Source organism: Nyctereutes procyonoides, unplaced genomic scaffold (assembly GCF_905146905.1).
Source record: "Nyctereutes procyonoides isolate TBG_1078 unplaced genomic scaffold, NYPRO_anot_genome, whole genome shotgun sequence".
NCBI lineage: Eukaryota > Metazoa > Chordata > Mammalia > Carnivora > Canidae > Nyctereutes > Nyctereutes procyonoides.
This window is the reverse complement of record NW_026575122.1, coordinates 28,310,429-28,335,147: the sequence shown is the minus strand read 5'-3', so window position 1 is coordinate 28,335,147 and position 24,719 is coordinate 28,310,429. Positions and strand designations below refer to the sequence as shown.

General features: G+C 38.8%; 1 protein-coding gene across 2 annotated transcripts in view; it reads right to left on the bottom strand.

Moving 5' to 3' along the window:
• Positions 1–1,239: 1,239 nt before the first annotated feature.
• Positions 1,240–24,719, bottom strand: part of LTA4H (leukotriene A4 hydrolase) — a 34,916-nt gene continuing 11,436 nt past the window's right edge. Inside the window, exons 5-19 of one of the 2 annotated variants that reach the window (XM_055336248.1) lie at positions 23,810–23,914; positions 22,774–22,826; positions 20,270–20,342; positions 19,657–19,797; positions 18,819–18,842; positions 18,289–18,359; positions 17,690–17,801; positions 16,779–16,923; positions 15,221–15,324; positions 14,707–14,777; positions 12,151–12,205; positions 5,725–5,820; positions 3,675–3,757; positions 2,904–3,008; positions 1,240–1,595 (exon numbers count right to left, since the gene is read on the bottom strand). In XM_055336248.1, the coding sequence (XP_055192223.1) occupies positions 1,478–1,595; positions 2,904–3,008; positions 3,675–3,757; positions 5,725–5,820; positions 12,151–12,205; positions 14,707–14,777; positions 15,221–15,324; positions 16,779–16,923; positions 17,690–17,801; positions 18,289–18,359; positions 18,819–18,842; positions 19,657–19,797; positions 20,270–20,342; positions 22,774–22,826; positions 23,810–23,914 (1,356 nt within the window). In that variant the 3' untranslated portion in view covers positions 1,240–1,477. Of the gene's footprint in view, positions 1,596–2,903; positions 3,009–3,674; positions 3,758–5,724; positions 5,821–12,150; positions 12,206–14,706; positions 14,778–15,220; positions 15,325–16,778; positions 16,924–17,689; positions 17,802–18,288; positions 18,360–18,818; positions 18,843–19,656; positions 19,798–20,269; positions 20,343–22,773; positions 22,827–23,809; positions 23,915–24,719 lie in introns of those variants that run through there. The other variant, XM_055336249.1, reaches the window with a different exon arrangement.

Genomic DNA, 24,719 nt, shown 5'->3' with positions numbered 1-24,719 from the left:
ACCTGATTATGTACCAGGGATGTGAGCTGAACTCTCTCCTGTGGTCTTCCTGCCATGAAAGACAAGTGAGAGTCAAGCCTTGAGAAGTAGAATTGCTGTGGTGTAGATGTGTCCAGAAAGATAGAAGACTGCAAAGGAGAAGCTCAGGATTATATTGACAGACAAGAATTGGTTTCTTTGATACCTATTCAGAGTGTTTGCCTCTATTTTAAGATTTCTGTCATTGCATCAGCATTCGTTTTGTGTATTTAATGACGGCCCTTCCCACATTTATACTCTAAGACACCATTCCTCTTGCTAAAGTTTATTAGCCAGGGGTGGACCCAAGCTGGGTCAGAGTCTTCCCTCTGAGAATTTGGAATTGAAACCATATAATGGAGGTGGGTGGGATAATGGGGTGACTGGGTGACGGGCACTGAGGGGAGCACTTGATGGGATGAGCACTGGGTGCTATATGTTGGCAAATCAAACTCCAAAAAAATTTATGTATAATAAAATAATAATAAAAAGAATTTGGAATTGAGACAATCTTCCCATGTGATAAGAACCATTTACAGTAGCAAAGCTGGAGGGTAGCCAGACTCTATGGTGTAGAGTAGGGTAGCAGAAATGAGAGACAAGAGAGAGTATTGCTTGCTTGACAATTCTGGGTTTCAGTCCTCTTCTGCGTTTCCATGGGTTTTGACACCCCCCCCCCCCATTAGGTGTCCTTAAAACAATCCTCCTCTTCCTTTTCTGACTTCTAATCCTTTAGGTTTTGTCACTTACAATCAAGAATCCTTAATACAACTGTGTTTCCCAGAGTCGCCCTGGGGTACTATGCTCTCGGGATGCTTTGTTACTCTCTTATTTGGTTCAAGTTGTTCTATTGTTTCCAGTATGTATTATATGTGTGCGTAATAGATATTATAATTGTATTATTTCCTTCTGTGCGCTGTATGCTCTATGTGGGTGAAGGATATTTGATCACCAGTAAGGAGATGAATCAGGTTGAACAGACAGGAGAGTATTCCCCATAGAGTTTATACATTTTGGAAAGTGCGTTTATACTACACCTGCTGTGTGGCTGGGTGAGCAAATCCAACTGAGTGCTCATGTTGTTTAAAAAGCAAAACTCTAATCATCTTGAATTTTTGGCACACAGTAGATTCAAGTGAAAGAACTTAAAATCCCAGGTAAATAATATGCTGACACTCTTGTGATTGTGCTGGGAAAAATAATTATGTAACAAACGAGAAATTTTACATCCACAAAATTAAGATTTAATTTTGTTAAAATGCACTTTATGAAGAACATGCCACTGGTTGGGGGTAGGGGAAGGGTGGTGCTCAGATTTATTTATGAAAATCACTGACAAAGCAATAAAAAGCCAAAATGAAAACAACATTTTTAGTTACAATATGAGCTGAACTTTTATATTTCTTCGTGAATTATGTTTAAAAAAGAGAAATGTCTGAAATCAGCAATTGGTAGGTCCTTAATCCACTTTTAAATCTTTCCCCACCAGCATGGCCGTCACGGGGTGCATACTTGCTCTGTGCTCTTGGTAGGTACATACGGCTTGATGATGGGACTTGTCAAAGGCAGCAAGGTCCCTGTTGGGGGAGGAAAGATGGATAATGACTTATTTTGGCAAGTAATATTTTATTTGGCATGTATAATTTCATTATACTTGTGAAGTAAACAAAAAGATTAATCGTGACTATCTATGTCATGGTTATATATTTTTCCAAATTCCTGCCAAATCCATAGTGAAAATAACTTCACGAAGATATTCTTAAATTCTATCTTGTAGCCAAGATACAACTTTTCCCCCTCTACCAAGCATTGCTTTATATGGCCAGCAACTTATTCTTCCAACTCATTGCAACATTTGAATCAAAAATATCTGGCTTTACCCGCTCATTTCTTATTACATTTAAATAACTTCAGACTCTTTTTTTCCCCTCCATGCCTACCCACCAATGATCTCCTACTTGCCATTCTGCCAGTGTCTGAACCAATTTGGCCCATAATCGGTAATGTGTATTGATGTTTGTAAAAAAGCTAATAAAATTGCCTCCAATTTTAAATATTTAGAAGCCTTCATTCCTATTCCAAAATTCTTTAGAACATTTAAAAATATTATTTTTAGATGGTGTTTTTTTTTTTTTTAAAGATTTTATTTATTCATGAGACACACAGAGAGAGATGCAGAGATGTAAGCAGAGGGAGAAGCCAGCTCCCTGCAGGGAGCCCGCTGTGGGACTCTATCCCGGGACTGTGGGATCACGCCCTGAGCCAAAGGCAGATGCTCAACCACTGAGCCACCCAGGCATCCCTAGATGGTGTTTTATAAAGTATTTTAGCAACAGGAAAAACATCTAAGACTTTTCTTCTCCCTTCCTTCCTTCCTTCCTTCCTTCCTTCCTTCCTTCCTTCCTTCCTTCCTTCCTTTTTCTTTCTTTCTTTCTTTCTTTCTTTCTTTCTTTCTTTCTTTCTTTCTTTCCTTCTTTCTTCTTTCTTTCTCTTCCTTCCTTCCTTCCTTCCTCCCTCCCTCCCCCCCTCCCTCCTTCTTTCTCTTTCTTTCTTTCTTCCTTTCTTTCTTTCTTTCTTTCTTTCTTTCTTTCTTTCTTTCTTTTCTTTCTTTCTTTCTTTCTTTCTTTCCTTCCTTCCTTCCTTCCTTCTTTCTTTTCTTTCTTTTTGGGGGGGTTAGGGCAGAGGGAGAAGGAAAGAATCCCAAGCAGACTCCATGCTGAGTGCTGAGCCTCCTGCGGGGCTCAATGTAAACAACCTGAGAGCATGACCTGAGCTGAAATCCAGAGTTGGACACCTAGCTCACTGAGCCACCCCATGGGGGTGCCCTCTCCCTACCCCCCAACTTCCTGATATAAATTCAAAACATAGTCTCAGCTGGTTCTTACTTGAACAGAGGTCGTGTAAACTTCATTCGCCCTTGCTCAGTTGCCATTTTTAGAGCCAGCGGAATAGCTTCCTCCCATTTCGATTGAATGCAGAGCCGTAACCATCTGGAAGAAGGATTTTTAGGGGGTGTAGGGTAGGAACCGAGGAGGAAGGGGCAGGATATACAGGCATAACTGAATATTACTTTTGCAATGATGAATAATCCCATCCTGGTTTATGCTGTACAACACTGTATATTTTTCTGAGAATCTCAGGTCCTTGTGTATACAACCCAGTAATTGGAGAGATCAAGAGGAGTTTGCTCTTGAAGAAGACCATACCTTTTAAAAAGTTTAGATCATGTTGGTGCTCGTGTACCTTATCTATATAGTTTATAAAGGAATTAAACTTTGGTTTAAGACTCACACTAAAGATCAGAATTAAGAAAGATTAACCACATAACAGAATTAGAGATTTCTAACTATTCCCATATCAGAGTCGACTTGGCTAGTTGTAGAAGAATGCCTATTGACCTCAGGATTCCTAAACCTTCCCCTCCCTCCTTTTTATGGCAAGAGAAGCTTAGAACAAATGCTAATAAAAAGATTAATACTATCATCTTACAGATGTTGCAACTATTCCTTAAAGGGTGCTCTAATTATTTATACAGGTACAGTAAATTTCACAAGGATTTCTTAAAATTCATGTATGCCTCAGACTCTGCTTTCCCTTTCTCCACCTTTTAAACAAGTTTCTACTTTCTTCCACAGAGAAAAGTTAAAATGGTGTACCTGAATCGTATTTCAGAATTGTTAATGGCATTCAAGTTGTACACCTCTTGCATTCGCTTTATGTGCCCCAATGGAAGAGGTGCCTAAGAGCAAAATAAAGAAATATGATGTATCATTTCAACAGGATTCCTTGGAAGAAAGAAGCTGGAGAGAAATTCTTAGCCAGATTAAAATCCTAAATATTTTATAATATAGAAATAGGTTAGATAAAAAGAAAAGCAACAAATGCACATGACAAATTTTGTGCAAACTTATTCAGGATAAGGATGTTCTACTGGGAGCAAAAGGATAGTTTAATTTGTGAGGTATATAGAGAATTAAATGAGAATTACTCTCCTCAGACTTTTTGGCATATGAATACTAATTTTCTAATCCTTTCCAGAGTCTTCCCAAGTCCTTCCTTATACGTTATATATCTTAAATGTATTCCATTCTCTGTATTAAACCACAGTCCCTTAATTGTTAACTCACCGATTACCCCCAGCTTTATCTTTGTGTATTTCCTCTGAAATCCCTTTTAAATGATCTATATCCCTACAAAATAGCAGTTTTTAAACTTTTATATTACAGATCCCTTTGAGAACCTGATGAGTAATAGTGATGGTTTCCTTAGGAAAAAGAGAAAGATTTACCATATAAGCACAAATGTCTGTATACAATTGCAGGGGGTTCGTAAACCTCCCGTGCCCATCTTAACCCATGTTAAAGCGGGGAGCAAATCTGGTGAGGAAAGAAGACCAGTTCAGTCTGGACAAGCAGGGAGACTGGGATGCTGCTAGGTGGGTGGTAAGTCTCCTCTCCCACCATGGCTCATTTTACAAAACTCACCCCACGCTCTCGGGGAAGCATCTCTGCTCTGAGTGCCAGACCCTTCCCAAATCGTTTGGTCTCAGCTCAACTCCAAGTCCACTCTGTAGGTCCACTGGTTAAGGTCACCTCCTAGACCCCCAACTATCCCCAATTTTTGCCCTGCATATTTGGGAGACATCCCACCAGGCCCTCTCTCTCCTTTGGCCCAGGCCACAAGGCAGCGCTGTAGACATTTATGAAACTTCAGTGACTTAATGCCCTAAAAATGGATTCTTGCAAAGCCCTTATTGCCTTAAATCCTACTCCTCTTTTTGTGTTGCTTCCATAGGAAACTCTATCCAGTCTTCTCTATCCCCCTCACATTTCAGTGTCACAGTAAAGACCCCATCATTCTCTCCCTCTCAAAATGCAGACTCTCCTTTCCATTTCACATATTCTTTTAGTCACCTGGGTTTGAAACCTTAAAATCTGCTTAGTCTCACTCCTGTTAACCATCAAATCCAGTCAGTCACAAACCCCAGGCTCTCACCCTTTACCCCCGCTCATCTAGCCTGTTCCCTCCTTTCTCACCAGCTCCCCCTGCATGTCCTGAAAAGTCTGACAACTAATTTCTCCACCCATGTTCCTCATGTTGATCCACCGGTGGACTCATATAACTCACCCTTTCATCAGATGACTTTTTTGTTAAAAATGTTAGACCCTTTCCTACCTACCTACCTAATAAAACAAAATCTAAGATTCTTAGCATCCAAGATTCATCATATCTGATCCCACTAGTCTTTCTAGAATTATCTTCATTAACTCTTGCAACACTGTGGCTTGATACTCCCTCAGACTTGAATTTCCACCTCTGCTTTCACTGTTCTGTTCAAAGCAAGCCCCACTCCCACAAAACCTTTCCTTGATGATGCCAGGTGGAAGGCAGTTCTTCACTGATTACGTTTTTGTCAAATGATACTTAAATGCCTCCTACTATTGCCAGATTTTGTATGTGTGACCTTCCCTTCTAGATTATAAGCTTTTTAAAGACATGATTTCTTTCTTTCTTGCATATTCTCATGTTCACAATACCACACATAATAAGCATTCAACAAATGTCTTTAAATAAATGGATGAATTTTATAAGTTATTTTTTCCATTAGTTTTCACATTAATATTTTTCCCAAGTTGGGTTTGTCATAAATGCTATGCTTCTCTTATATGCCCATTGTAATTTCTCATGTTTTGAGCTAGTACTTACTTTCTGGAGCATCTGTGCTAAAAATTCATTCAATTGATGAGAAGAGAGATCCTTAAGGTCTGCTGCGGTGAATGAATTTAAATCCTCTTCTTTGGCCTAAAAGAAATGTTACCTGGTTACTTCTATTCATGTATGATTTAATAATATTTATTGGCTTATCTGACATAAAAATAAAGATTAAGAAAAAGAAATACAAGGATGCACAAGATGGTGAAAAATAGTAATAAATGGGAGAAACTTTTGACATCCTTTGTACCATTCAAGATATGTGGATTTTCAAAGTAAAGAAGACATTACAAAAGCATATAAACTAATTCATAGGCCAATTTGAAAACTTGGGGAAAAGGAGCAAATTGCATATTTTCTTAAATATCACATTATGAACATAAAAGAACACAAACTGATGTTTCCCTCTCTCCCCACACATTCTGTTTTTCACACCTACCCTTGGAAATCATCTAAGTCGGTACTTTTTTTTTTTTAAGATTTTATTTATTTATTCATGAGAGACACAGAGAGAGAGGCAGAGACACAGGCAGAGGGAGAAGCAGGCTCCATGCAGGGAGCCCGATGTAGAACTCGATTTTGGGACTCCAGGATCATGCCCCTGGGCCGAAGGTGGGCACTAAACCGCTGAGCCACCCAGGGATCCCCTGTACTTTTCTATTTAGGATTCAGTCAAAAATCTTGGAGGATATGATTAAGAAATATTAAATAAAACTTATCAAAGTATTTCCAAATCTTTAAAAACTAGTTTTAGATTCTTTTAAACTAGGCTTACTTTTTTTTTAAGCTTACTTTTTAAATTATTTTAAATTTTAATTCCAGTATAATTAACATATGCTGCTGTATTAGTTTCAGGTGTACAATATAGTGATTCAGCACTACATATATAATGCAGTCTCATCACAAGTGCCTTCCTTCATCCCCATCGCCTATTTCACCCATCCCCCTATCGGCCTCCCCTCTGGTAACCAGCAATTTTTCCCTATAGCTACAAGTCTGTTTCTTGATTTGTCTTTCTCTTTTCCTTTGCTCATTTATTTTGTTTCTCGTAACCCACATATAACTGAAATCAGATGGTATTTGTCTTTCTCTGATTGACTTATTTTGCTTAGCCTTATACTCTCTAGCTCCATCTATGTTCTTACAAATGATAAGATTTCATTCTTTTTTATGGCTGATAATATTCCATTGTGTGTGTGTGTGTGTGTGTGTCATCTATTGATGGACAGTTGGGCTTCTTCCAAATATTGGCTATTGGAAATAATGCTGCTATAAACATAGGGGTGCATGTATCCCTTTGAATCAATGTTTTTGTATTTCTTTGGTAAATATACGCAGTAGTGTGATTACTGGATTATAAGGTATTTCTATTTTTAATTTTTTGAGAAACCTCCCTACTGTCTTTCACATAAACTTAAGGTTTCTTTTCATTTTAAAAGAAATATATGCAATGTTTTTAAAAAAAATCAAATAGGGCCTGATGAAAAATTCCTTTGTTTTTGCTCCCTGTCTCCAAGTCCTGCTCCTCAGTAACCAGTACTAATAGTTCCTTGTATATCCTTCCAGAAAATGTAATGTATAAATATATATCCTTGTAAAGATACATTAGTTTACATCTTCTCCTTTCTATCCCACTGTGAAACCATATCTTAGTATCAAAACTTACAGACCTCATTCTCTGCTGAAAAACACGCAGATTTAAACTATCTATCAAGGATATGTCATAAGTGGTAAAAAAATGAAAAGCAACAGAATGATAAGCCAAAATTCAAGGTAATGGTTACCCTGATGGGAAGGCAAGGTGGGTAGAGAGGGGATAAGGTGGGAAGGGTGAGTAGGGGTGCTTTAACGGTACTGGTGAGGTTTTATTTCTTTTCTTTTCAAGATTTTATTTATTTATTCATGACAGACACAGAGGAAAATGCAGAGACAGAAGAGGCTCCCTGCACTGGGAGCCCGATGAGGGACTCAATCCCAGGACCCCGGGATCACACCCTGAGCCAAAGGCAGATGCTCAACCACTGAGCCACCCAGGCGCCCCGAGGTTTTATTTCTTAGGTTAGTGGTGGGTACACAGGCACCTGTTTTACAACTGATTTTTATACCTTCAAATAGGTGATGTACTCTTTTTTCTTTTGCTTTTATTTAATATTTAAGAAAAACAACTGAGCAATAAAACAAGGCAACAAGATGACCAGTTGTAATTACTAGTGATTACATAGATGATTACATAGATTGCAGCTAGTCTTCAGTCTGTCCTGGACCTGCCAGCTACTGTTGATCCTGAGCTATTTATAATCATCCACCTTGGCTGCTGGGCCTGAAGGAATATCTCAGCAGAAAATCAGGAGCAGGAGCAGTTTTACCAGGTGGGCTGAAATATACCTTTCAAATGAAAAGAGAGGTCCTAACACATCACATTGTTATTAAAAGGTCCTGTTTCCCCTGGATCTGTAGCTTTTCTCCATAACAAGTCTGTAAACTACCAAAACATAGACTCAAGACACAGGTAGAAGAGCTGAAGTATGATCTGTGGCAAGATGTGTTATCAGATTTCCCTCCCTGCATAGAAATAATTATGCGTTTCTAAATTATTTAGCATCTGTAATTAAACCCATCATCTAATCATAACTTAACACCTCTGGTTCCTGTTGTTACAACACTGACCATGGGAGGCCTACCACTCCAGACATAGTATTGACAGTGGATGGGCACAGGTGCCCAACGAGCTTGCTGGGTGGGCAGCTGCCTAGGTAGTTTCTATCCCCCTCAAAAAAATCTTGAACTAGATCTAAAGAGTTAGTAATACTCTTTGTTATGATGTTATGAGAATCTTCAGAAAGATGTTTATATTTTATTTGAAATGACAATATCTTTACCCTTGGTTTCTGTTTCCATTTTCCTGATTTGCCTTATTCTTGATTTGTTTTTCTTTCTTCTTCTGGCTGTCAGAGCTCAAAACCCAGAGCTTTCTATTCCTTTTTTAAAATTTGTTTTTATTGAAGTTCAATTTGCCAACATATAGTGTAACACCCAGTGCTCATCCCATCATGTGCCCTCCTCAGTGCCCATCACCCAGTTATCCCAACCTCCCACCCACCTCCCCTTCCGCAATCTTTGTTCATTTCCCAGAGTTAGGAGTCTCTCATGGTTTGTCTCCCTCTCTAATTTTTCCCACTCAGTTCCCCTCCTTTCCCTTATAATCCCTTTCACTATTTCTTATATTCCCTGTATGAGTGACACCACATGATGATTGTCCTTCTCCAATTGACTTACTTTCTTATTCTCCACCCTTGATCAGTTTTCAAGGTCTTAACGCTAGCTATTTAAAATTAAACCTCAAAAATATTTCAAATCTTTTTTTTTTATTTATTTATTTATGATAGTCACAGAGAGATAGAGAGAGAGAGGCAGAGACATAGGCAGAGGGAGAAGCAGGTTCCATGCACCGGGAGCCTGACGTGGGATTCGATCCCGGGTCTCCAGGATCGCGCCCTGGGCCAAAGGCAAGCGCCAAACCGCTGCGCCACCCAGGGATCCCTTTTCAAATCTTTTATTTCCTCCTGTACTATTCTAGTTCAAACCCCTAAAGCCTTCTGATTCTGAGCTACTATCTCCTCTGAACTACTAGCTGGCCTACCTACTAACTCTGACTTTCCCATCTCCACTAAGCCTCTATACTCCACAGTTTGATTAATGGTCCTAATAAATAGCTCTGATCATTTCATTTGTGGTTCAAAAACCTTTAGGGATCCACTGCTGTTCACAGATCATGTGTTACATTCCTTAGCTTGATAATCAAGCTTCTCTATAATAGGGAGCTAATTTATCTTTCCAACCTTGTTCTCCCTCTACTAATTCATGTATTTATCCAGCAGTGAATAAAGGTGGATGGCCCTGGGGATATAGAGATGAATAAAAACAATTTCTGCTCTCAAGTTGCTTATGGCCTGGTGAAAGAAACAGATACAAACAATGCAGTAAAAACAAACAAACAAATGCAGTAAAAGCTTTTTTAAAGTGAGCTCCACTAAAACCACTTGTTAGATTAATTGATATGCTCCACCCTCTCTTTATGTAAAATGAATGGACTCATGTCCAGGGCACACCTGATGCTCAGCGTGCATGGGCCATCCCTCTGGTACCTGTGTTTTTCTTCCTCCCACCTGTCGATTTATGCGTTAACCACATCAGCTAGAATTGTTTCCAAATGTATTTATATCAGTTGTAGTTGCAATCAGAAAACCTTGTCAGATAAAAGGTAAACTGATGAAAGAGGAGTGCCGAAAGAAAAAGAAATTTCTCTAAATATTAAGTTTATTGCTCTGGAAAAACGTAAGTCAACTTTAATTTGAAAGCTGCTGCACAAAAAAAAAAATGTTGCTATAGAATTTGTAAATGGATGGATTTTACAGACTCTGTAAAAAGATGGGAACAACAGAAAAATCTAGAAGGAGGTATTTAAATTCTATTTCCACTTTAAAGAAACTAAAATTGGAAGTTACAAGTGCATTAAGAATTTAGTTTACGCAGCTGACGTACAGCTCTGGCCCCAGAGTCAAAGTCTGAATGATATGTCTTAAATTAAAATGTCTTCAATATGATCAGTTTTTATGACACCCTGCTTTAACCAATGTTTTCAGTTAACTGACTGGTTAACTGAACTGGCTCACTGATTTGTTCCAATCTGATAAGAGTACTTTAATAATAGTACAATAAAAACCAAGCCAGAAATGGTGTGATAGGGCTGTTTACAGGATTCTATAGGAGATGAGGAAGGAAAGCCTTACTTAGCCTGGGATGAGGACAGAAGGGTGGGGGAGGAAGCAGAGAGGGTAGCCCTGGCAGACAGGAAGGCAGGAACACTAGCTTAATGAACCTCAATGGAACTTAAAGGACATCAGTATGGCAATGGCCATGGACAGAATCAGGGAGGAGGATGGAGAGATGAACCAGAAGAATAGGCTCTAAGCTCTAACCAGAATGAACTCACCTCTCCACCCAGGCTCCATGTTTTGTTGCTGCTTTAAGAAAAAAACCTTTGTTTGAACTTTGTGCCTCCCACCCAGAATGTCCTCCTTTACCTCATTCGTGCCCAAAGCATACTCAGTCCCAGCTGAAACACCCTCCTCTAGACAGAGCTCTCCTCCATGCTGCAGCCAACCTCAACCCACTCCCCTCCCCAGGTGGAAGTATCTGCTCCTTCTGGTGACCTCTTGTTCCTTCATCTGTGTCCTTGTCACGCTGCTCATCACTTACTGTTTAGCATTGGTTATATATAACTACACTTTAGGAACAAGGGTCAAAAGGCAACATCTAAATTTGTTGCAGATAACAGGATGAAGGATAGCAAAATCTGCTACCCACAAATACGCCACTTTAGTATATTGATTATTTTAGCTGTAGGCTCTTGAAAGACAGGAAAGGCAGGAGAGGTTTTCTCTGAACTGCACTCGCCTGCCTAGAAACAGAATTTTTCCAAAGGAACTCAGTTGTCCTAGATCCCCTCCCCTGGGAGTTGGATCAGTCAGGCAAAATTGACTCTTATCACAGGAAAGGAAACTAAAAGTGGCCACCATGCCCAGGCAAACTTTGTCACAAGCTATCATACCCTCCCACCATTCCTCTAAGAGCCCATTCTCTTTCCTAAAAATCCTTTATTTTCCCCTAAAAGGCCTTCTTTCTCTCCACTGAAATGGTACCAAACCCTGAATTCTGAGCTACCTCTGAGTGATTCATTTTTCTGTGGGCCTCTCCCCTGTGTACATGAGATACACACGTTTATAAATGTGTTTTTCTCTTGTTAGTCTGCCTTTCGTTATACAGGTCTCAGCTAAGAACTTAGACGGTAGAGGAAAAGTTTCTTTTCTTCCCCTGCAATGATTATTCCTACATTTTCTGTTATTTTTCACGAAAGCATCATCCAGGGCACATCCTCACTCTGGTTTCTCTAAGGGTTATGTTTTAGGATGTACACAAACAAGCTATCTTTAGGAGGCTCCATAGGTGTGGACAGTAACACCCACCAACAGTTGGCACTAGCGCTTGCCTAAGATCATTTTAGATTTACCTGGTATAGGTAAGGGCTATATTTGAAGCAGTGTCTTACAAATGATTTATGAGGAAAAAGAAGGAAGAGAAAACGCAAATATCTTTGCATACCTTTCTTAAGACTTGAAGCAAGAAAATGGGAACAAATACCATCAGTATCTATTTGCTTCCCCAGCCTTCAGTAACTTTACACACTGAAGGCTGGCTTAAAAGGACTTCGGAAGAACTGGACTTATGAATAACCTCTCCAGATACATGGGTTTGTGAGTAAAGTACCCACCCGCCCTCTTCCCTGCCCCCACCTTCCTGAGTAGAGATGGATTTGCACAATTCTTTAAAAAGTGATCAAAGTCACATGTTAGTACTCACAGTTATCCACCGTTGACTTAAGGCAATACAAGCATTTGTCAGAGTCATATCGTAACTGCAAAGATGAAAAAATACTAGAGGTTAAATTTCATAAAAATGTACATGCTTTTCCATAAATGTAATGTTGAAGTTACAGAGCATAACTTTCAAAGTTCTGTGTTTTTTTTTTTAAGATTTTATTTATTTATTCATGAGAGACAGAGAAAGAGGCAGAGACACAGGCAGAGGAAGAAGCAGGCTCCATGCAGGGAGCCTGACGTGGGACTCAATCCCGGGACTCCAGGATCGCACCCTGGGCCAAAGGCAGGTGCCAAACCACTGAGCCACTCAGGGATCCCCTATTTTTTTTTTTAAGACTTTATTTATTCGTTTGAGAGGAAGAGTAAGAGAGCCAGAGGGAGGGGGAGGGAGAAGCAGGCTCCCCATGGAGCAGAGAGCCAGATGAGGGGCTCCATCCCAGGACTCTGGGATCATGACCTGAGCCACTCCTCAAAGTTCTTTTTAAATAAAAAAGGCACCTGGGTGGCTCAGTCACTTAGACGTCTGCCTTTGGCTCAGGTCATGATCTTGGGGTCCTGGAATGGAGCACCATATGGGGCTCCCTGCTCTGCGGGGAGCCTGCTTCTCCCTCTCCCTCTGCCCCTCCTCTTGCTTGTGCTCTCTCTCACTGTTTCTCAAATAAATAAATAAAAACCTTTGAATAAATAAACAAATATCAGGAACTCCAGAGTGCTGGAAATAGGAAATCTTCTACCTGACTTAAATATACTGATATCATCTGAGAACTTGGAAATCCGAGCAGATACCAAATTAATGAAACACCTGCTTATCCTCCAGAGGGAATGCCTCCGTGTGTCTGTGAAGATGCTTCAGCAGTATCCACTGAAGGCGCTGGGGCTCGGGTGAGCACATTTAGGGCTTGCTGTGTGCCGGGCACAGTTTGAGGTGCTCGTGACAACGCAAAATCCTTGCTTTTGTGGATTTTACATTCTATTGCTCCAGCTTATCTAACCTTCCACCTTCGTGATCATTCAACAAATCTGCGAGTGCCCATGTGGCAGGCACTGTTTTAGACACCAGGGAAAAATGATGGTGTCACGGGAGACCCTTGCTAGGGAGATTCCGACATCATGTGATGATTTTGTTCCCCTCTCTTCAGAAGAAAATGGAAATAACAAACTCTGACCATGAAGCAAAGAGAACTGCACTGATATCTGTGTGTTCTCCACTTAGAAAATAAGTCCTATGTTTTGCAACAACAATAGAAGAGACTATGTGTGCAAAAATTCTTGCAAGACGTCTTTGTCCATAAATGATTCACATTTCTGTGAAATGTTTCTGTTAGAGAACGGTAGGGTACCTGCCCTTGAGGATCTAAATGAAATAAGTTTCGATTGGAAGTTACCTTTGAACCTGCTAAAGAGAGTTTGTGCCCTAGGGGAGATTATAAAGGGGTTAAAGCAGTGACCTCCTTTGAAGCAGCTGCCATTTAATCTTGTGAAGTAGCCAGGCTGTGGGCTTCAGGGAAAGCCTTTTGTTTGTCCTCAAGACCAAATGGGATCAGAGGCAGTAAATTGCTCAGGCAGTAAATCACTTTCAACTAGCACTGATTTCAGAAGGACCAATAGGACAATAGAGGACTTCTGCTGGTCTCTTTCTGGTTTGTCATGAAAAGAACTAAGGAAGGATTAGCCCAAGGAAGGGAAGCAGCCCTTACTTATGGCAAGGTCCTAAGGAAAGTAGTGCGCAAAACCAAATATGATCCTTGCTCTCATGGTGCTTCAGTGTAGTGAAGGAGGAAGACTTTAATAATCACACAAATCAAAATTACTGCTGTGGTGACAGCAATGAAAGAGGCCTCATATAGCACCAGGAAACCCTAAATGGGGACCTAACGTGGTTCAGAGAGGTCAAGGAATATTTCCATGAGGAAGCAGTTCTTGGGCTGAGATTGGAATTACCTGCATAAAGAGTATAGCAGGTGGGTGGGAACAGTCTGTTCCAGTCAGGAACTTGTAGTAGTTAGCATCCTCACATGACTCAGGAGTACCAGAGTTTAGGTCTCTGATATGAGGAGGGTATTTAGTTTAAAAGGCAGTATACTGGAGGGGTAAAGATTACAGGGTATGAATCTCAACTCTGAATGGAATGAATACCGTGCAAACTTAGGTTAAGACATTTTACCTAGCTAAGCCTAATGTGCCTCTTCTGGAAATGGAGATGGCAACTTATAACCCTGCTATAGTGATTAGCATAATACTTATACAAGTTTTATTTCTTATTGCAAAGGTTTTAAAAGAAAGGAAAATATCTTCCCTCTGTATCACCATCCTTCAGCTGAAAGGAGGCATTCCATAATTACTTGCAATTAACTGAATTTATATTTATAGTATCTTAGAAATGATTCTTTTGACCTGAGGGTCAAGGTTCAAACACCTATGAAGTCTACTCTCTAAGTAGTAACAGTTTAAGGAAGTCATAAAACCCTTTCAGGTATTTTGAGAAGCTCGAGGGTTTTGCAGGATGAGAAGGAAAGCATTAACAGGAAATACTGACTTGGGTTTTACAGGGGGCATTCCAGGAGAGTACAGCCAGGCATTCCAATCAACTTGATTGAGAATATCAACCTGTGAAGGCAAAGAAGGCCAAGTTTGCTACAGAATAATCTTTTCCATTGGGAGGGAAAAAACCAACAAAACTAAAACAGACTATTAGGTCTTCAAGTCTTAATTTTGTCTATACTGACATGTCGGGATAATTTCTGTTTTCCTATATAAATTTTTATTAATCAGTAGCATTCTGTTAAATAAAAGAGGAAAATTAAATATATACAAAAAATACATTTCTGATTAAATAAATTTCTGGAAACATACTATTGAAGATCCCTCTGAAATACTCACGTTAGTTCATGTTGTTGAGATCACATTTTAAACAGGAAAAAGTACAATGAAAGGTTGAGTCTTAAATTCTAAACCAATACTACTACTAAGTAATTCAAATCAGTCTAACAAATAGCCATTAAATACAGGTATATTGGGCATAACAAATAAGAAAGCTTTTAAAAGCCAACCTTATCTTTGAAGTGGGAATACAGGAAATCCTTCCAGTCATCAGTGGTTATGCTCTTGTAGGAAAACTTCTCAACATAAGCCTTTAGGAATCCTAGGAAAACCTCTAAGAGTTAAAAAAAGAAAAAAAAGAAAAAAATGTTGGTTAATGGAAAGGTAGCTATTTAACATTTTTGGGGCGTGCTTGGTAAGGTACTATTGACCAAGGAGAACAGAGAATTTTCAGAGAATAGGGAAACCAATAAGAGGTTTAGTGGTAGAAGAACGTTTAAAACAGGAAGTAGGACTTCAGTTGGGCCTTGAAGAATATATATAAATTTGATAGAAGGGAGAAAAGAAATCTTCATTACAATAAGAGGAAAACACAATGAAGAAACAGAGAAGGAGCCCACACACTAATTCTAGAAGTAATGGCCTCAGTGTGACCCAAGAAGAGGAGAACAATATGGGAGAGGAAAAGTGTGTGTGGGTGAGGGAGGGTCTTCAAAGTCCACAGACAAAGGAGAACACTTTAACCCCCATCAGTAGGGGAAGGTTACATATACTCAGCACACCTTATAATGAATGACTATGGTGGCATTAAAGAGCATGAGGTAGATTTGTATGTTCTGACATGGGAGGATGTCTGTGGAACATTGCTGAATTAAAAAAAAAAAACAAAGGTAGAACAAGTTATTTTTATGTATATCATTATTTATATATATATAAATTCATTTTATATATCCATTTTTGTTTTTTAAGATTTTTATTTATTTTTTTGAGAAAGAGAAAGAGAGCATGAGCTGGGGAAGGGACAGAGGGAGAAGCAGACACCCCAGCTGAGCAGGGAGCCTGTTGTGGGGCTGGATCCCAGGACCCTGAGATCACGACCTAAGCTGAAAGCAGGTGCTTAACCAACTGAGCCACACAAGCATTCCAATGAGCCATTTCTTGTAATTACAATATATTTATTTGTCTCTTTATTTATACTTAGAAAAAGATCTGGAGACATGCACACCTAACTGCTAAGAGTGGTTATCTGGGGAGTGGAAAAGGCTGAGGGGCTCTCGCTTGTTACTCTTATAAACTTCTGTACTACACAATTTTTGTTTCTTTTTTTTTTTAAGATTTTATTTATTTATTCATGATAGACATAGAGAGAGAGAGGCAGAGACACAGGCAGAGGGAGAAGCAGGCTCCATGCTGGGAGCCCAACGTGGGACTCGATACTGGGACTCCAGGATCGCGCCATGGGCCAAAGGCAGGCGCTAAACCGCTGAGCCACCCAGGGATCCCCACAATTTTTGTTTCAATGAGTACAAACTATTTTCCTAATTTTTAAAATAAGATGAGTTTTCTTTAAAATAAGATGAGTTTTCTTTTCAAGCAACACAATTTTGAATTTAGCAGTCATTCAAGGTTTTAAGTAGAGAGGTCACATTAGAAAAGGATATAGATTTTCTTTAGCAGCTGCACACACAATGAACCGAAAGAATAAAACTGAGTAAAAACAACCGTTAAAAATTCTTCCTTATTCTTCACATTGCCCTAAAAAAAAATCAGAAAATGCCAACTACTTGCCTGGGCCCCCAAGAAGTTGTTCGAGGTAAAAGAGTAAAGCAAAGCCCTTCTCGTAGGGCACTGACGAATATGCTATATCGGGGTCCACGTTCGTCAAATCAACCACGAGTTTGGTGTATGGATGTGTATCTCCAAAAGTCTTTATCTGCAGGACACAAAATTAGATGAATGTTCAAATATGAATACTGGTCATTAGTAGGCAAGCAAGCTAATAAGGGAGTATTACTTCACCTAAAGGCATAACCGTAAGGGAGTCTAGAACTTAGACTGAGAGACTAGAAATTGTAGGGCATGTTAGTGCAAATTTCTGAAAGTCTATTAATGGAATGGCCACTTGTGTCATGTTCTTTATTCTTATAAAAAAATAAAGAAATGTTTCAATGTGTGGTTTGGCCTTTAGGATGAAGCACTGAAAAATGATGTAAATATACCAAATAAAGTTCAAACTGAGTAACTGACTATATTAATGACAAAGACTTGATGAGGTCCTACTGCTCATGAACATGATGTGACACAGGATAATGATTAGTATGTATCAATAGAATATTTACCAGGGTGCCTGGGTGGTTCAGTTGGTTAAGTGTCTGACTGCTTTGGCTCAGGTCATGATCTCAGGGTCCTGGGATTGAGCCCCATGTCGGGCTCTGTGCTCAGGATGAAGTCTGCTTGGGATTCCCTCTCTCCCTTTCCTTCTGCCCTCCCCCCCACCACTTTGCTCTGCCCATGCATGCTCTCTCTCTAATAAATAAAATCTTTTAAAAAAGTAGAATATTATACTAGTATCTCCTTGATTTTCCATACCTTGCAAAAATGGCTTTCTTGTTGCTACTTACTAAAGCTAGTTTACGAACTAAACTTTTGAATGCCTATACAACTTTGGAGAAATGCTTTTCAAAGCATGACTCACTTACTGAATTCTGTAGTTCTCCCCATCCTCCCAGAGCATGAAAATGTCTGAACTTTTCACCAAACAGTCGTCCGCAAATGTGGCGTTCCAAGTACACGGTATGTCCTTCGTTTAACCTGAAAAAAATTTTTTTTGTAAATAAAATAAAGACAGTGACACAGCCGAAAAGAACACGTTTTAGTCAACAAGGTACTCTCTTTTTGGCTTTTCTGCAGAGCAAAGAATTGTAAAGCATGAACACTACAGTCTAAGCAGATTGCCTATGTGGCTACTCTGCATTCAATTCAGAACAATGGGAAACCCAGCCCAGCAGATGGCAGTGGGGAAAATTAAGCGCTGGTTCTCGTTTTATGTGCCCATTATTAAAATGTGATTGTATCAGGAACTAAATAACAAGCACAAGCCGAATACTCCTACTCTACCTAACATTGTGACAAAGTGTTGTGGAATTTTTTTTTTTTAAGTTGTCTACCAAGGAGATGGTAACAAAGAAAAACAAGAAAAAGGATGCAACATTCCTACAAAACAATTCAGAGTGGCAGGCAGGCAGGGAAAGAAATTAATAACAAGGACCAATAGAGAAACAATAATAATAAATCTTACCAAAAGTGGTCCCAAGTTTTGTTGGTCACTAGATTTCCTGTCCAGCTGTGAGATATTTCATGTGCAATAACCTGAAGTGGAAATAATGCCGTAGTAAATAGTGGAAGGGATCGATCATAGAATTGATCACCTTACTTTAAAATAACTCCGTAGGTAAGTATTCTAGTTCATTCAGTTCCACATCGTTCAATTTGTTTTTCTTTTAACACGAGCTGAGATATTCAGGGAGTTAGTTTAGCAAACAAATCATAATTTAGCCAAAGACAAAAGTATAGTTAAAAAAATTAGAAACAAAATTATTTAGAAAATACTAAATGGATAAATCACTCCATTAAAATCTATTTCATAAGCACATGAAGAGATCAGACCATCAAATGTTATGAAATCTATTAAATCTGTTAATATCATAACAATCCCCCAGTTATCTTTTATAACCGTATCTCCAACATAACAACACAATGGATATTTTAAAAATCAGTGGACTTAATAGTTCTTTGAGGGTAAGACCACAATGGTAAATTTTAACTTACATTGGAAAGTGACTTGTCTCCTGCCTGAAAAAGAAGAAAATCACCTTAGTTTTCAAACTGTGGACTATATTTAAAGGACTGCCTACATCAGGCTGTATTCTGGCATTAATAGGGCAGTGTATTTTTACTGTGGCACTCGAAGGGGTTAAAAGCAGAGTATGTGTTGAGAAAATAAGAGAAAAAATGCAGGACTCAAAAAACAGCATGATTCTTCCCCCCCCCCCCCCCATCGTGGGAATTTTTATAGGACCAGGAGGGCCAGAACACCCATCTCTAATTAACTTCCAGGATACATTTCTCCTACTCCCGTTGTGTTTTTTTTTTTTTAAATCTGTTCTCATTTCCCTTATGTATCTCTTCTCTCCTAATTACCCACAGCATATTTAAGAAAAGTCTGTAGTGATTTAAAGTAGCATACAAAGGCATAAAATTATAGTTATATACTGTCAGTCTACTCCTTCCCTACACATGCTAAAGTGAGTTTTTGTTTGTTTTGTTTGACCAGTCCCTACATGCTAAGTGTAAATGGTGTAGTTTCTCTGTCTGGATACAGAATTTGTCCACACATGGCTGTGACACGGCCTCCCCTTCCCCAATGCCACCACACACCCTGAATGCAATATTCCCATCCCCCTAAGGGCCACATTATTTTCTTTTGAGAAAATGAGATGATGAAAATGACCATAATAAGCAAACCACATCAGGAAGAAGAGATAGATGTATAAATAAGAGAAAATATTGTTTTAAAGAAATAGATGATCAGATGCCTGAGGCTCTTCACATCCAGCTACACATGTGGGAAGAAGTTGGCTGTGCATGCAGACAAGCTCACACTTACCAGCAGAGTGGGAGTTACGAAGGTGAGGCAAGGATTCTCCATGCCACCGTAAGGGAAGGATGGTGGCAGGACTAAGAGGTCATACTGGCCCCAGACGTATGGTCCTCCCAGATCTTCAGCAATTTTAAGCATAGATTCAGTCTAGAAAATTAATGTACAAATATTTGCATGTTTTATCATTCCAATGATGAATTTCTTCAAAGTGTACTTGCTTTCTCTGGAGGTTATGAGTTAAGGATGCTCATTTTATTCTGTATTTTTTAAAAAATATATTTACTTATTTATTTGAGAGAGAGAGAGAGAGAGAGAGGACACACAAAGGGAGAGGGAGAAGCAGACTCCCTGCTAGGTAGGGAGCTTGTGGGGCTTGATCCCAGGACCCTGGATCATGACCTAGGGTGAAGGGAGACACTTAACGGACTGAGCCACCCAGGTGCCCCAGGATGCTCATTTTAAATGATACTGATGCAAAAATTGTAGCAACTGCAAATCCACACAGAGTAAGATATTATTTGATTCTCTTAGCACATCGCTAACACCATCACATGTCATACTTAAAATCTTAAATCTATCCTCTAGCACAATTATGAAAAAGGGTAACTATATGACCAACCTCGGAAAATTCATAAGCAGACTTCTCCACCTGCTCTTTCTCAGACCAAACCAATGTTCGTGGACCAATTTGCCTGCAAAATTAAAAAGCTTGATAAAAATGAAGTTCACAATAAACTACCTACTTGGTTCCAGGAAAGAGCTCGAGTACTAGGTACAAATCCTGACAGCAGTAGTGGTGGTGTGATGTGCCATGTGCTCATGGGACAGAGGGGGGTTTCATGGCTCCTCTGAGATACAGTCCTGCTGTTGTATGCACCAGTAAATATGCAGCTCATTAAGGGGGCACCGTCTGGGCCCCCAAAGATTAGCTTACTGGCTCTGGTTAAGGACTTTGGGCATCTAGTTTCCTCTTGCCATCTCACAACTATAGACACTCAACTGAGTCATGGCCCAGTAAGAGGCTATTCCAGATCAAGGGCAGATGTAAAATTCATTACATGCTTAAAGGTTGAACACTCAGAGAAGAAGAAACAAACAGAAAAAGAAGGACATCCTGTCACATGCTACGACAGGGCTGGTCCTTGAGGAGTATTCTGGTAAGTAACACAAACCAGTTACAAAAGAACAAATACTCAACAATTCCACTTATGAGTTATCTCAAGTATTCAAACTCATAGAAACAAAAAGTAGAAGGGTGGTTACCAGGGGACTGAGGGAGGTGGAAATGGGAGTTACTGTTTAAATGGTATAGAGTTTCAGTTTTGCAAAATGAAACAAGTTCTGAAAATCTGTTTCACAGCAATGTGGACCTACTGAAAGCTGCTGACTCCGGCATGTACATGTACAAATAGTTAAGATAGTAAATTTTGTGGGGTTTTTAACCACAATCTTAAAAAAAAGGAGGAAAGAAATAGAATGATATATCACTTACAAAGGATTAGAACTCAGAAATATTCTTTTCATCAAAATTTCATCCTAAAAATTTTATGCAGCACCAAATCCCAAACAACAAGATTTTGTTCAGGTGTCCTGCCCCAGAAAAGAGGTAGATTCTAGAGCAGTTGCTTCTTAAACTTTACGTGCCTACAGGTGATCTGGAGAGCTTGTTCATATGCAAATTTTGAGTTAGTAGCTCCGGGGATCTGGCCCAAAAATGTGCATTTCTAACCTAGTCCTGCAAAAATTTGCATTTCTAATCTAGTCCCATGTGATACCATGCTATTGGTCTCTAGACCACACTGAGTAGCAACGGTAACCAGGGTTATTCAACAAATTTAATGAGAGCCAAAATATGAGCTGCATATGTAATTTTAAATTTCCTAGTAGTCATGTTTTAAAAAAGCAAGATTGGAAGCAGATGAAATTAATTTTAACAATATAGTTTACCCAGTGTATCCAAAGTAGTATCATTTCAAGATGTAATCAACATAAAAATTATCAATGAAATAGTTTACATTCTTTTTTTCATACCAAGTGTTTAGAAATCTAGTGTGTATTTTACACTTACAGCACACCTCAGAACTCATGTGGTTAGTGGCTGCCACGCTGGACAGGGCCCATCTGTGCTGCACAGGCTGCAAAGTCAGACAGCCTAGATCCAGGTTCTGGCCCTGACACTTCCTAGTTCTGTGACTGTGAGCCAGTTATTATGACTCACTGAGCATCATTTTCCTTATTGGTAAAATGGGAAAAACAATCACGTCTACTCCACACAGTTGTGAGGATTCCATGCCATAACGCACTGGGGTTGGCACAAAATAAGACCTTGCAATGGTCTGGCGCTGTGGCAGTTACTATAAATATCATTTAGTGAGTGCTTCTTATAGGCCAGGAGCTTTACATACGTTAGGTCAGTGAATCTTCACAAAAATCCTTTGAAGTCCGGTTTATTCTTTCCAGCTTTTAAGTGAAGAAAATGAAACTCCGAGTGAGTTGCCCAAGGATGCAGATAAGTAACTGCTGGAGCTGGAATCTGTGTTTGCCTGACTACTCAAGCTTGTCCACATTTCTGGCAATTTAAAGAATGTGATTACTAGAGATACTCCTCATTTTCAGCGGTTTATTTTTTTCTTTTTTTTCTTTTCAGCAGTTTAGAAATAAGAATTGACAAAAAATTAAGGAAGGACACCCTAGTTATTGGTAAAATTTCAATAAAACATCTTTTATTTCTATAATATTATGGGCTTCCAAGTGCTTTAACATATTTTACCTCACTTGTTTAACTACCCTTCAAGGCCAGAAAGGGAGATAGTACAATTTCAAGGATGAGGAATGAGGAAATGGAGGTGAAGAGAAGTGACTCATTCAAATTTCAATTAGAATTCAGGAGAGAGAGCATGCTCATTCTGCAATACCTGGAAAATCTGAAGGGTGACTGATAAAGACTTTTTAAATGAAAATTAATTGTTATTTACATTTTATAATTCGATTTGAATTTTTCCAGAGCTATCAGCTTGAGATCTTGAGACAGGCATAAATGAGCTACTAGTTATTTCTGCCAGAGGTTCAAGATGCCTGAAGTTTTAATCTTTTTGTAACCTCAAAATTTGTTCAAAAGCTCACCTGCTTTCTAAAGCTCCAACAACTAATGCAATCAAGTAGCAGGGGATGGGAACCTAAAGGGAGAAAAAAAAAAAAAAGGAAAGAAAGAAAAGAACACACACATGCTCAAATTAATGCTTAAAAATATTACAGAATAAGACAGTTCGTATTTAAAAGTAAGTAAATTTCTTTTCAAATTTCATCGGTCTCATTTCTAGGGGGTCAAATAGTTCAAAATTGTGATGTAAAACATTTCAAAACATCAATTTCTCTTTTATTGTACTAAGAAAGATAGCTTCTGAAATGTGAAAGACATGATTGCACATAATTTTACAAGGTCCAGTTCAAGTATTTCTCAGAAATTAACCTCTAAGAAGGAACTGTGCTTTTTTCTTAAGTTTTTTTTTTTTTTCTTGATGTAAAACAATTTTTTACGTCCTTTTTAGAAAACCACTCCTGGTATATTTGAGAGACATATAAAATAATTCAGCAGTAAGAGAATGCTGAAGGTTTGGGAGCTTGGAATCCCAGATCCCACTGTCCACTGTGGTTCAATTACATGTTCTATTACAAAGTTCAATTTTAAAAAGCATGCATAAACACAATTCATTAAAGGTCAAAGGTACGAGTCAAATTATCAGCTACATAGGAATTTTAACTTTAAATACTATAACAAAGGTTTTTTGTTTGGTTGGGTTTTGTTTTGTGGTTTTTTTTTTTTTGGGGGGGGGGGTCTAATATAGCTCTTCCATTTGCAAACACTAAATAACCACAAGCCAGCACTGTGGTATGAGGGCGGGCTAAAGTGTAATTTAACTGAAATCCTGCTACACTAACTGGAATGAGAGAAAATGGGATCAGGCCATGTCCTTACTTTGCTTATCTAGCAACCTCTTTCCACAACATTTTACTACCACAAAAGAAATAAAGAAAACAAAGACAGAAGCTGCTTTCTAAATTCTGAAATATTCCAAAGGCAATTTTGCTCTCTGGATAGGTAAAAGCTATCTATAGTTCACTACCAATTAAAACAGAAATGTAGGCCCTAAGATCTTACCTTTTGGTTGAATTTATATATTTTCCTGCTCGGGTCTTCTGGGTCAGGTTCTTCTCCATCACGAATAGCACTCATAAGTGCCACCAATTCTTTAGGAACAGATACCTAATCAAGAAGAGAAATCATTTCCAGTTATAAATAAAAGATTCTATGTATCTTAAACCACATGTGTAAAATATAGTATTTTCCCCATCTTAACTGTGAGAAGACAATGAGCCCACGAAATTTGGGCATATCAGGTTTATCCATAAAATCAGCAATATATAAAACTGGCTTCTTTGAAAGTGAATGTGGTCTATCCATCCATTCATCCATCCATGTTAAGAGCATCTGGTAGAAATTAGATTAAAACTCCAGCTCTACTACTTACTAACTGCATGGACTTGGGTAAATAACCTCCCTGAGACTTAGTTTTCCCATCAAACAAAAGTAATAACCTCACAGTACTGCTGCAAAGAATATGTACAGAAGAAGTGCCCAGCAACCTTCCAGGCAGTAGTAACCACCACACCTGTCTTCCTCCACACCCTCAAAACAGATTCACAAGCTTGTATACTTACATTAGGACAGAGAATACAATTTTGAAAAGTTTTATATTTAAAACATAAACTTGATGTTGCAAATCAAAGAGCTTTTTAAGGGTCATAATTGTGAGAAAGTAAAAGTTATTGCCCAGAACTGTGAAATAATTTTCTCTGGGAATTTGTATGGAAAATATGCTTACGGGGCTAATGGGGCAAACCTTATAGACATTTAAATGTGTACCCAAGTTCCATGATTCTGAAAGTTTTATTTCTAATGATACTAGAATCAAGGACTATTCCCTCAATATTAATGATCTAGCAAACATACATTCCATTAAGTTCTAGACTTCCATATTCTTCTTGCATGGCCCAGTATTTAAAGCTAC